Source organism: Neoarius graeffei, chromosome 10, assembly GCF_027579695.1.
Source record: "Neoarius graeffei isolate fNeoGra1 chromosome 10, fNeoGra1.pri, whole genome shotgun sequence".
In the NCBI taxonomy this organism is placed as follows: Eukaryota; Metazoa; Chordata; class Actinopteri; order Siluriformes; family Ariidae; genus Neoarius; species Neoarius graeffei.
The window spans coordinates 77,149,652-77,163,168 of NC_083578.1; the positions used below are offsets into that span (position 1 = coordinate 77,149,652).

General features: G+C 41.0%; 2 protein-coding genes across 8 annotated transcripts in view; one reads left to right on the forward strand and one right to left on the reverse strand.

The window, feature by feature from the left end:
• endog (endonuclease G) overlaps positions 1-13,517 on the forward strand; it is a 51,245-nt gene that overhangs the window by 37,300 nt on the left and 428 nt on the right. The gene's annotated exons all lie outside the window — the stretch shown is intronic.
• The window catches only part of dab2ipa (DAB2 interacting protein a), a 256,395-nt gene that overhangs the window by 14,250 nt on the left and 228,628 nt on the right, over positions 1-13,517 (reverse strand). For all 7 annotated transcript variants that reach the window (XM_060932344.1, XM_060932343.1, XM_060932348.1 and 4 more), the window contains 2 exons: positions 9,336-10,236; positions 7,405-7,557 (listed from right to left, as the gene is read on the reverse strand). In XM_060932344.1, the coding sequence (XP_060788327.1) occupies positions 7,405-7,557; positions 9,336-10,236 (1,054 nt within the window). The remainder of the gene's footprint in view (positions 1-7,404; positions 7,558-9,335; positions 10,237-13,517) is intronic.

Sequence of the window (13,517 nt, forward strand, 5' to 3'; positions counted from 1 at the left end):
TTGGAAAATACAACTTTTCTGTAAATGAGGTTAGTATATTCACTCAGGCACAAGGATGTATACGCACAAGGATTGAAAGATTGGGCTGAGGAGAGAGACAGAGTGAGCGAGAGCAGTGAATACAAATAAAACAACCTAAAGCCTGTATCCATCACCCTTCTGAACAAGACCAAATTGTACGACAGGGCCAAAAAGAAAATAGCCAGCCATGAAGAAAATAACCCATCAGCTTTCTCATGCTGTATTCTTGCCTCAAGGTCACTCACTTCTAAAGCCATTTGTTAAACATTCATTGTAGACTTTCACTGTGGAAAAAACACACCGTCTGTGCTGCAAGTTACACTGTAGAGATGATAAACCTGTATAGTTTACATATGAAACCTGATCTGCTTTAAGTAATCAGGAAATGTAGGTTATACGTATCTCGGGATGGGATAGAAAAAAATCGTAAAACTGTATTCGGCTCAGTCCGTCGTTCACAATTTTAAGATCCTGAATTTAGCTCAGTCGCTTCCAGAACCAAGTGAATGATATCCACATCAGGAGACAACTGGGCCCTTCAAGTGAGGAGTGTTCACACAATAAAATAACCCTTACTGCAAGTCATTAGCACCTCCAGGTACCTTCTGTGTCCTTAATCCCTTACCCTACGTTCGCACGAGCAGGTGACGAAGCGACAGATGGCTATTCATTTTCTTTGTCCGTGACACAGAGCTGTGATCTCAACGACAGTGAAAAGAGACCAAGAGAGAGACTTTATAAATAAAAATGAAGTTTGGAAGGAAGGAGCAGAGATCACAGACACCTCAGGTGAACATATGTAGCTAGTTAGCTTGCTTTGCCAAAACTTAGCACCTCACATGCAAATCAAACAAATCATCAAATCAAGTGGGACGCTCACTTGTCTACCTCAACGGTCTCATATTAAGCAATTTGTTAGCCTAAGGTAACGATGGTCAGCAACCCAAAGTGAAGCATATTTAAGCATGGCAGTGCTTTAATGATAATGTTAGCGTAAACAGAAAGGATATTTATTGCAAAATTTGTATGTGTTAAAATTAAGAATAAAAAATAAGTCACTCCTTTTCTGTGGCAGTATTTCATTTGAGAAAATTATCATTCCTCCAGTTCTTTAGGTTTTATTCCGAGCATAAATACGTCTGCCATCAGTGTAGTAAAAGCTGAGCTCATGGAAGGGAATACATTGTCTATAGGTGTATAAACATGTATGTTACTATAAGAAGATGACCAAAAGTTGATCCCTGAGGCAATGTTTGAGTAACGGAATGAGAGGAAATGGCTTCTGATTGTAACTGCTGTATATCCGTGATATATGATGGAACCCAAACAAGGGCTGTGCCTGCATTGCTAACAGAGGAGAGACAGGACTGAAGTGTGGGTCGAGTTTTTAAAAATATTTTTTAAACAAATGCCACTAAAGTCGATTGGGAGGGGGGAATTCTCTTTTTTTTAGTCTTCACAACTCCATATTAATTGCTATGGTATTGGGATGGCATGTCCAACAAGGTCATATAGGTGTGAGGATCAGGTGTTCACATACTTTTGGCCATATAGTAGTGTTGTAGTAATCAAGACCAGTCTCTAGACCAGGGGTTTTCAAAGTGTGGGAGAGTGAGCCCCCCCTCAGAGAGCAAATAAACAACAGCGCCCCCCCTTACAATTTTTGTTGTTACTATACTTAATGTTCCATTCGTATTTTTAAAAAATGGTTGTTGTACACATTATTTTTTTCTTTTTCACATTTTAAACATCTGTGCTTTTTAAAACGTCTTGTTTTACACATTTTAAACATCTCATAGCATCGTTAGCTAGCATCTCTTGGCAGACAACACACTGTGGCAGTGGAGCATCTTCAGATCCAGTCCATGAAAATCCAAACTTTAAATAATCGTGGTCATACTTCCTTCTTTTTCCAGTCCCCCAGGATTCCGCGGGCCTTTTTTGTGATTGTTGTGGGCTAAAATGTCTGATGTTGCGGGGGGTTTTCCAAAAAAATTGCGATGAAAGTTGCGGTGTTTTTTAGGTTTTTGTTGCGATTACATTGCGGGAGGAAGTGAAAGTTGCGAGAAATTATTGCGATTTTCTCTTTTTGTGATTAAAATTGAGTGATATGTTAAATATTAAAGTTATTACTGAAAAACTATTGATTAAAAAAACAAAGAGAAATGGTCCTATAAACAACTTTACCAATATAAAAGATTACCAGGACTACAAAAATGCAGAAAAATAGGCTTTACTTATCCAAATGCACCTGTTGGTTCAAAAGTTAAAGTGCAGAGAACCTCACAGCACAACATGAAGTTACCTTAAAATATAATATAAATGCCTCAGCTTTCATGTAAGAAAAAAAAACTATTAATACTAGTGCTGTGTGCAGGCAGTCTCTCCTGAAGACTCATCTCATCTCATTATCTCTAGCCGCTTTATCCTTCTACAGGGTCGCAGGCAAGCTGGAGCCTATCCCAGCTGACTACGGGCGAAAGGCGGGGTACACCCTGGACAAGTCGCCAGGTCATCACAGGGCTGACACATAGACACAGACAACCATTCACACTCACATTCACACCTACGGTCAATTTAGAGTCACCAGTTAACCTAACCTGCATGTCTTTGGACTGTGGGGGAAACCGGAGCACCCGGAGGAAACCCACGCGGACACGGGGAGAACATGCAAACTCCACACAGAAAGGCCCTCGCCGGCCCCGGGGCTCGAACCCAGGACCTTCTTGCTGTGAGGCGACAGCGCTAACCACTACACCACCGTGCCGCCCTCCTGAAGACTAAATTAAACAATAATTATAAAATAATAGAATAAATGGCTCAGGCTTCATAGAAGAAAAAAACAATTTGAACAGAATCTCATAGTATGATGCTGAAGCTGCCTAAACAATGGAAAATAAAATACCATTTTGGCAAAAATGTTGGCATCCATTAACTTCTTGTATTAAGTAAAAAAAAAATAAAGTGCACACAGTCCTTCACTGTAAACATCACACACTTTCAGTGTTGCCAGATACTGCTGACGTTTTCCAGTCCAAAATATGTTCAAAACCTGCCAAAATGCACTTGAAATCGTTCAATCTGGCAACACGACGCGCATGCTGCTTCTCTTGAACACACGGAAGTAAGGCGGAAGGTAGTTTGTCGACGTCACCTCAAGACGACGCCAACGATTGGTCAAATTTGCGGGAAAGTTGCGGTGATTGGATATAATTGCAACACCGCCCTGAATTCGCGGGGATTGGTTGAATTTGCAAATCACAACATCCTGGAGGCTCTGTTTTTTTGCTTGGCCCAGACTCTGTCTCCTCACTCACTGTAGCTTTAGGTACTAAAAACCGATCCATTTTGTCTCTCACGTTGTGCCCCCCTGAAGAACTCTGGCGCCCCCCAGGGGGGGCGCGCCCCACACTTTGAAAAGCCCTGCTCTAGACCATGGGTGTCAAACTCTGGCCCGCAGTGTAATTATATTTGGCCCGCGAGGCAATCCCAAAATGACTACTTGTCGGATTTGTGTATACAGCGCATTCACCGCTAATACTACAAATCCCATAATGCTCTGCTGTTGTTTTGGCGCGTCAATCAGGACAGGACCCAGAAATGCAGTAGGACGTCCAAACGTTCAACAACAAACGGACAGTTGCCATAGCGACTTCACGCTACAACTTTCACCGTGCTACCCCCTTCCCAAAAATGGCGAAAAGAAAGGCAGGAAACCGGAGCTTTCTGGACAGGTGGGAGGAAGAATATCTGTTTACATATGTAAAAGACAGACCTGTTTGTCTTGTTTGTGGAGTCAACGTGGCTATAATTAAGGAGTACAACATTAGACAACACTATGAAACGAAACACCATGACAAGTACAAGGACCTGGACATGACTCAAAGGAGACAGAAAGTAGAGGAGATGAAAAGGAGTTTGGTTTCACAACAGAATATGTTCAAAAAAAGCCTAGCATCCAAGAAGAGATGCCAGGTATCTGGCCTGGGCACATCAGATTAGATCAGTGTGTAGCAAACTGAGCAATAATTAACCTTTTCTTTATGCACTTTTTCTTGCTACTCCAAGGCATGGGCTTGAATGGTTGATTGATTTATTATTGTTGTTTTATTTTTAAAATTATTAGCCTGTGGAAAAAGTTTATTTTGATATTTAAATCAGAAGGCTGCAAATAGAAAAGAGGCATACGATTTTTATTTAAATTTCATTTAATAAATTAATGCCATTGATGTGTTTTTTTTAATTTGAAATTCGATTTAGCATGTCTGCACTATTGTTATATACTGTATACAACCCCGATTCCAAAAAAGTTGGGACAAAGTACAAATTGTAAATAAAAACGGAATACAATAATTTACAAATCTCAAAAACTGATATTGTATTCACAATAGAACATAGACAACATATCAAATGTCGAAAGTGAGACATTTTGAAATTTCATGCCAAATATTGGCTCATTTGAAATTTCATGACAGCAACACATCTCAAAAAAGTTGGGACAGGGGCAATAAGAGGCTGGAAAAGTTAAAGGTACAAAAAAGGAACAGCTGGAGGACCAAATTGCAACTCATTAGGTCAATTGGCCATTAACATGACTGGGTATAAAAAGAGCATCTTGGAGTGGCAGCGGCTCTCAGAAGTAAAGATGGGAAGAGGATCACCAATCCCCCTAATTCTGCCCCGACAAATAGTGGCGCAATATCAGAAAGGAGTTCGACAGTGTAAAATTGCAAAGAGTTTGAACATATCATCATCTACAGTGCATAATATCATCAAAAGATTCAGAGAATCTGGAAGAATCTCTGTGCGTAAGGGTCAAGGCCGGAAAACCATAGTGGGTGCCCGTGATCTTCAGGCCCTTAGACGGCACTGCATCACATACAGGCATGCTTCTGTATTGGAAATCACAAAATGGGCTCAGGAATATTTCCAGAGAACATTATCTGTGAACACAATTCACCGTGCCATCCGCCGTTGCCAGCTAAAACTCTATAGTTCAAAGAAGAAGCCGTATCTAAACACGATCCAGAAGTGCAGACGTCTTCTCTGGGCCAAGGCTCATTTAAAATGGACTGTGGAAAAGTGGAAAACTGTTCTGTGGTCAGACGAATCAAAATTTGAAGTTCTTTATGGAAATCAGGGACGCCGTGTCATTCGGACTAAAGAGGAGAAGGATGACCCAAGTTGTTATCAGCGCTCAGTTCAGAAGCCTGCATCTCTGATGATATGGGGTTGCATTAGTGCGTGTGGCATGGGCAGCTTACACATCTGGAAAGACACCATCAATGCTGAAAGGTATATCCAGGTTCTAGAGCAACATATGCTCCCATCCAGACGACGTCTCTTTCAGGGAAGACCTTGCATTTTCCAACATGACAATGCCAAACCACATACTGCATCAATTACAGCATCATGGCTGCGTAGAAGAAGGGTCCGGGTACTGAACTGGCCAGCCTGCAGTCCAGATCTTTCACCCATAGAAAACATTTGGCGCATCATAAAACGGAAGATACGACAAAAAAGACCCAAGACAGTTGAGCAACTAGAATCCTACATTAGACAAGAATGGGTTAACATTCCTATCCCTAAACTTGAGCAACTTGTCTCCTCAGTCCCCAGACGTTTACAGACTGTTGTAAAGAGAAAAGGGGATGTCTCACAGTGGTAAACATGGCCTTGTCCCAACTTTTTTGAGATGTGTTGTTGTCATAAAATTTAAAATCACCTAATTTTTCTCTTTAAATGATACATTTTCTCAATTTAAACATTTGATATGTCATCTATGTTCTATTCTGAATAAAATATGGAATTTTGAAACTTCCACATCATTGCATTCCGTTTTTATTTACAATTTGTACTTTGTCCCAACTTTTTTGGAATCGGGGTTGTAGTAATAAGCGTTGCTTGTTCCATATTCAATGTTAAAGCAAAACTTGTTTGGGTCCATATTAAAAGGTTCATTTGTTCAATGTTGGCCCGTGACTTTGTTCAAGTTTTAAATTTTGGCCTACTGTGTATTTGAGTTTGACACCCCTGGTCTAGACCATTTTTGAAGATCTCGGTCTCGTCCAGGAACTGACCGCATTTCTTCTCAGTCTCAAACATGGAGGACTCAGGAGATTATTTCAAGACCAGTCAAGACCACAACTGTGGTGATTTCACTAAATTGCCTGTATATTGTCTGATTTATTTGTTAACATAGTTACTGTGACTGGATGTAAAACTTCCTGCTTCAAATGCGACCAATAACGTGACTCATTTCTAATTTGAAATTTCTATTACCGTTAATGGCCGTCACCCCTCCCCCACCCCCTTTACACACACTGGTCTGGTTCTGGTCTTGACTCGGTCTCAACTCCACAAAGTCTTGTCCCTGTGTCCGAAATCGCTCCCTACTCACTATATAGGGCACTATGTAGTGGGGACGCCATTTTGTAGTGCTGTCCGAAACCTTAGTGAGGATTATTTTACACCCTATATAGTGCACTCAAAGTAACCCAGAATGCATCACGAAAAGTAGTGTACAACGATGGTTACTAACCAAAGCAATATATCCCATCATGCATTGCGGTCGTGCTGAAATAAATCAAATTAAAAGTCTCAAATGTGATTTAATAAAAGGCAGCGACAAAGAAGAAAGTATTCAGCCTTGATTTAAAAGAACTGAAAGATGCAGGTACTTTGTATTGATTAATGTGGGAAATGCGCTGAGTATAATATGGATTTATCACAAAAATACATGCATGTATTTATTATTTTGAAAACCCACCAGCCGACTGATCTGGCATGTTTTAATTGTGCGACAGTAATGACGTAAATACCAGCGCGACGGACTAGTATCCGAAAGCGTTTTTTTCATTTTACCAATGAGCTCACTATATAGTCCTCTATAGAGTAATTCCCTATATAGGGAGTAGTGAACAATTGAGCGATTTCAGACACAGGGTTTAGTCTTGTGTTGGGCTCGATACATTTTGGTCTTGGTCATGATTTGGTCTCGGTTGAGGTGATGTTGACTACAACACGACTGATGAGTGCATTGTTTAATTTGTATTTAGCTAGTTAGCTTTAGAACATGTATAGCTACTCCCATTTCTCATTAGATGCAAAACCAATGCCCCAAAAACATCATCAGTATGTAGCAGTCACTACAGCCACAAGCGACACTAGCAACTTGTCACTTGCAGGTGTGAACATAGGGTTAAATTTAAGACCCGTCAGTGCGTCCAGTATTTCAGTCCTCACACTTGCAACTGCATTCCCATGAACTTCATTGCAGTTAGTAAATAGTAAGTCTTTAGCTAAATAACCGAATCATAAAGGGGGAATTATAGAGGTTTAGCTGTCATAGTAAATTATGTGCATAAGTGTAATGGGTGTTACCTTTTCAGTCTGGCTTAGCTCATCCTTGTTGAAGAGGTCTTCCCTGTGTTTGGAATCTGGGTCAATTCCCTCCTGCTCCAGATACTGTGCATTCATATTTAGCAACCATGCAGCCGTGCGGTCCAGAGCACTGGGATTCACTGGAGATGGGGCCTGTTTAAATTCCAGATAAAATACACCCAAAACACACAGTTACACGGGGGGCCAATACAATTATACCAAACAGTAAAACATTTTTAGCCATCACAGGTTTTTCAGTGGGGACTATTATTAAATTATCAAGTTTTTACTCACCAGTATTAATATGCTTTGTGTTCTTTGGTCTTGCTCTCACAGGACACTACATTAACTCGACAAGGTAAACGAAGACTTATCATCCTAATTGCATTATCTCTGGGCTGCTCGTTTGATTAACATTTCGTTCGTTTGCTCATTTTAACAATTTGGCTCTGTTTCCAAGCACGTACCTGCACTTTTAAAAAGGCATTAGATGTTATCTTAAAAGTTTTCAAGGTAACAAGAGCATTCGGGTTGGCTGGGGGATGCTTGATCAATTTTTAATGAAGATTCATTCTGTCAGGCTTGAGACGAACTGTTTGGCCAATCTGTGCAGTCATTTAATCAACTGTGCTCCGAGTCTCTGCTCAGGCTATTAATTCAGCCTGTCCACTTCATTCCCACCTGCTCGTCCAACTGAGAGTTAAATGCCACAGTTCGAACTTGACTCAAATTACAGATTTTCATATTAGATTGCAAGATAAACGATGGCATCATTCAATATAGATGCCAGGATGTGAAGCGTCTTCCTACAAAATCTAAAAGTGTTCTCAAAATACATTTCAGACGTTTCAAGGTTTTATTTAAAGCTAGACGGCCTTTCGAGTTCATAAAATTGGTGAAATTTAGTTCCTGCTGAAATTTGGTCATTGTGATATATGTTTATTTCTGTAATATCTCACAAAATATCAAGCCATTCTGTGGCTAGGAAGTTATTAAATTTGAGGGGATTAAAGCAAATAATGTGCATGAAATCGCTCAATTCACGCACTCAAGCAGACAGAGGAAGTCCGTATGCGCATGTTTACCATCTTCTTATTTTGGGTTTTACTGCAGCTGGCATCTACAGTGTTGCATAACTGCCACCTACAGGTTTACCTTTGACCGTGCACTGACAGTTACATCATTCTGTTGCTAAACGAACAGCTGATCACACTGAGGTGCTCGCTGACCACCGATATTTATTAGTTTGGTCCTGCGTTTCCTTTCCTTCGCAACATAACGTCGTCATCTCGCTTTCCGTTACTGTAGTCAGTCTTTCACATTTCATTTGCACACTCACGTCCTCCAATTTTGTCTCCTGTTTCAAATTTGTATCCCACAATGCCTTGCATGAATGGGGAAAGCCCACCACGTGATGCATGATGTAGTATCTTGAATTGGGTCATGATGAAGCAGGAAAAAAATAATGAAAACAATTCATTAATTGTTCGATTTAAAAAAAAAAACTAATAAAATTGGAAGTCTGTGATTCGAATTCAGTAGCTTTCGGTCCACTAAACAAAAATAATTGGGTGTCCGGGAAAATTCTTTTTATGACCTAAACTTGAAAAGTCTGAAAGGCAGTCTACCTTTAACTATTTTGGATGTTTCAAGAAAAAAAGAAAAAAAACCCTGACATTATTTTGAGCTTATATTGCCTATAGCTCAAAGAATCAGCAAGCAAATTTTCTTTGCAAACATTAGTTAGCCAAGTTAGTTCGATTGTAGCAACATGTAGACTGATGCTACACAAATATTTACAAATGCAACGTACAGTTGCAAATATTTGTGTAGCATCAGTCAACATAGAACCCTTCAAGGGTCCCACAGAGGGACAAACCAAAGACCCCATTTGTTTTCTGTAGTACAGGAATGAGGCTGGGTGTGTTCACCTGTTTGTGCAGTGTGCGTTGTTTGGTCTCAGGACTGTCTCCCTTTGAGGATGAGGACTGTTGCCTCAGCCTGGCTCCATTGCTGGGCCAATCAGGAGATGATGTTGACATCATGCTGCCACTGGAGGGCCGTGGATAGGGTGCAGTGTTGAGCATGCTGGGAGGAGTGCGTCCTCGAGTGACTGTGGGTGGAGGAGGCTGATCAATCCGCCTCTGTGGGCCAGCGCTGTTCTGTCTTGGGACGTTGGATTGGTGCTGGGTCTCGGTGAGGGACATCTGTCTTCGTGTAAACTCACCAGAGCGTCTTGCAAAGTCGTCGTTGTTACTTGCTCCTGCTCCTCCACTTCCAGATCCTGTGGCCATACTGGTTTGTGTAATGAATGTGGGCTTGACCCCTACTGCGGCCACATCCTCAGGATTGCCCTGGGAGCCGGTGGAGCTTTGGCATTCTGAACCGGAATCAGCTGTGCCACGTGGAGACACTGGCATAGCAGCCGCCATCTGGTACACGGGGTTCTGGAAGCAGAGAGGAGCGAGCAGCTGTGGCCGGCCTGGCGCACTCTCTATGCCCGGTGTAGTGGGTGTTTGCCCACTCTTCCTCAGAGTAGGCCCTACAGCTGTGCCACCTTTCAGAGTACGGGCAACCCATGCCCCGGTGCCCTGGGTATCGTTGGTGGGGTCACTGGACACTGTATTGGCGCTGCTCTCAACGCTTCTGCTGTCCTGTAGGTCCACCATGGACAGGCTTTTGCTGCCATTGGAGATCTGCATGTCTGGCTCATTGGCCTCTGAGTAGCTGGAGCTGCGAGCTGGAGATGCCTGGACTCCTGAGGCCCTAGTCACGAAGAATAGATCCTTGTTCTCAGGGGTCGGAGAGGGCAGCCGGGTGAAATCCACCATCCTGCAAATGAATAAGGGACAGCTCAGCTTCTGACCTGCCTGACTGAATTCATTAGCATGGCTGATATATATGCTAATGAGAATACCTTAATAGAGTGTTGCCAATCTTGGTCCTGGAGCAAACCTTCCCTGCAAATGAGTTTTCCCATCCACATTGATTCAAGAAGGGACTTTTATTAGTTGGATCAGAAGACTGGAGCAGGGAAAGCAGCTAACTTTGCAGGGAAGGGAGGACTTCAGGACAGGGCTTGAAAAAGGGATTGTTCTCATGCATATCCTGACAGGCTACTACTATGCATCACTATAAACAATTTGCAGCACTGGAATACTGTAGGTACTCAATAAATTAAAAGTGTGTGATAAAAGGTTCATGAGAAACATTACACTTAAAACTCAGCTGTACAAGGAAGAAGCTCCCACTGGTAATATCTCCCTGCACCTTTACTAGGCATATCAGACGCTCGCTGGCCATGCTGTGAAAATTGCCCATGCAGACACTCATCTGAGTTTCCAAATCTGTCATTGCTTAACTCTTGAATATTTTCTATTGTGAATACTATCATTAAAAAGCTTATAATTTATGTTTTTCAAAGAAATGTATCTTGTTAAGATCTGTTCAGTACTTTGGGAGTAACGGCAGGTTGAAGTTGGTACAACAGAGTAAAAACTCTGCTCGCCGGACGTCGGGAAATTGCTGATGCTTTTTGAGTCACGGGAAAGCGGTCAGGTACTTTCTTTTCTGATTGGTTTCTGACTGGATTACTCGTGAATATCAATCAGATAACTTTTATAGGGATGTTCTCTCGCTCTCACTGTTTCTGATAACGTATTCAGCAAAATTTTCCATCTGCTAGTTTTGATATTAACCACAAGTTGGCCTAGTGGTTAGCGTGTCCGCCTCTCGACTGGGAGGTCATGAGTTCTACTCGTGGTCGGGTCATACCAAAGACCATCATAAAAATGGTATCTACTACCATCTGGTGAGGCACGCTGCAATACAGATGTAAGTGGGGAAGTCAAACTCTCGCGGTTATCAGAGGACTAGCCCCCCACTGTAATCCTAGCTGTACAGGCGAGAGGCCAAGGGCTGTCAAAACAGAGATTGGCACTGCACCCATACACCTGAAAAGAGTTGGTTAATACTAGGACAGGAGACTGCCTGGGAAGACCAGATTCTGGCGTGAGAGGGACTTTGACTTGACTTTTTTTGACTAGTTTTGATGTTATGATTCACGGGAGACTTTGAAGTGAGTTTTCATAGCTTTACCTACTTATTTTTTCAAATCAAACTGATTCCTGTAAGCAGATAATTTAAGAATATAACTGTAGTTGTTTTGATGAAAAATATAGAGATCTTAGTGTTCGGACTGAGATAAAAAAAAAACGGAAGTCAGAAACGCGAGTGTCAATTTCAATTCAATTAATTGGAAATGTTTACTGGATATGTCTCACACAGTTTTTTCGAGGTTCGCCTTGAAAGCTGTGAATATTGTCATTTATATTATTTCATATAAACACTAGTAGGTCCTACTTTTGAGAAATATAAAGGCCTACAGAGCACAAAGAGGGGATTAGAAATAATATTTTATTACTTTTTTATTGAGTGTACCGATTTAATGTTTACCTAATTAGCATAATTAATACTACTAGTGCATCTCAAAAAATTAGAATACCATGAAAAAGTTCCTTTTTTCATAATTTAATTCAAAAAGGTAAACTTTCATATATTCTATATTCATTACATGTAAAGTGAAATATTTAAAGCCTTTTTTGTTTTAATTTTGATGATTATGGCTTATAGCTCATGAAAATCAGAAATCCAGTATCTCAAATTATTAGAATATTCCCTAAGATCAATCAAAAAAAGGATTTACAATACAGAAATGTCCAACTCCTGAAAAGTATATTCATTTATACACTCAATACTTGGTTGGGGCTTCTTTACCATGAATCACTGTATCAATGCGGTGTGGCATGGAGGTGATCAGTCTGTGGCACTGCTGAGGTGTTATTGAAGCCCAGGTTGCTTTGATAGTGGCCTTCAGCGTATCTGTATTTTTGGGTCGGGTGTTTCTCATCTTCCTCTTGACAATACCCCATAGATTCTCTATGGGGTTCAGGTCAGGCAAGTTGGCTGGCCAAACAAACACAGTAATATCATGGTCAGCAAACCATTTGGTAGTAGTTTTGGCACTGTGGGTAGGTGCTAAGTCCTGCTGGAAAAGGAAATCAGCATCTCCAAAAAGCTCGTCAGCAGATGGAAGCATGAAGCGCTCTAAAATCTCCTGGTAGATGGCTGTGTTGACTTTGGACTTGATAAAATACAGTGGACCAACACCAGCAGATGACATGGCACCCCAAATCATCACAGACTGTGGAAACTTCACACTGGGCTTCAAACACCTTGGATTCTGTGCCTCTCCACTCTTCCTCCAGACTCTAGAACCGTGATTTCCAAATTAAATGCAAAATGTACTTTCATCTGAAAAGAGGACTTTGGACCACTGAGCAACAGTCCATTTCTTTCTCTCCTTAGCCCAGATAAGACACTTCTGACATTGTCTCTGGCTCAGGGGTAGCTTGATATTAGGAATGCAAAAGTTGTATCCCCTTTCTTGAAGATGTCCATTTGTGATGGGTCTTGATACACTGACACCAGCCTCAGTCCACTCCTTGTGAAGCTCTCCCAAGTTCTTGAATCAACTTTTCTTGACAATCCTCTCAAGACTGCAGCCATCCCTGTTGCTTGTGCACCTTTTCCAGCCACCCTTTTCAGCAATAACCTTTTGTGCCTTACCCTCCTTGTGGAGGGCATCAGTGATCATCTTCTGGACAACAGTCAAGTCAGCAGTCTTCCCCATGATTGTGGTTGTGTGTACTGAACTAGACCGAGAGATACACCGTGTTCATACTGTTTTACTCAAACTCGAAATGAAATATTCTAATATTTTGAGACGGGTTTTTTTATGGTTTTGTACTGTATGCCATACTGATATTAAAATTAAAATAGAAAAATGCTTGAAACATTTTAGTTTATGTGTAATGAGTCTATAATATATAACATTTTCACTTAAATAACTGATGGAAAATATTGAACTTTTTCACAATATTCTAATTTTTTGAGATGCACTAGTAGTTTAATAATAATTTACATAATTTGTTTTAACTAATTGTTCAAACTTTGTATTCAGTATACAACCATCTATGTGCCTGCCAATTTCCATGTAAATATCTTGGGGAAAAAAAAAAAGTTACTAAGAAAAAACATTTGATCTCATTGGT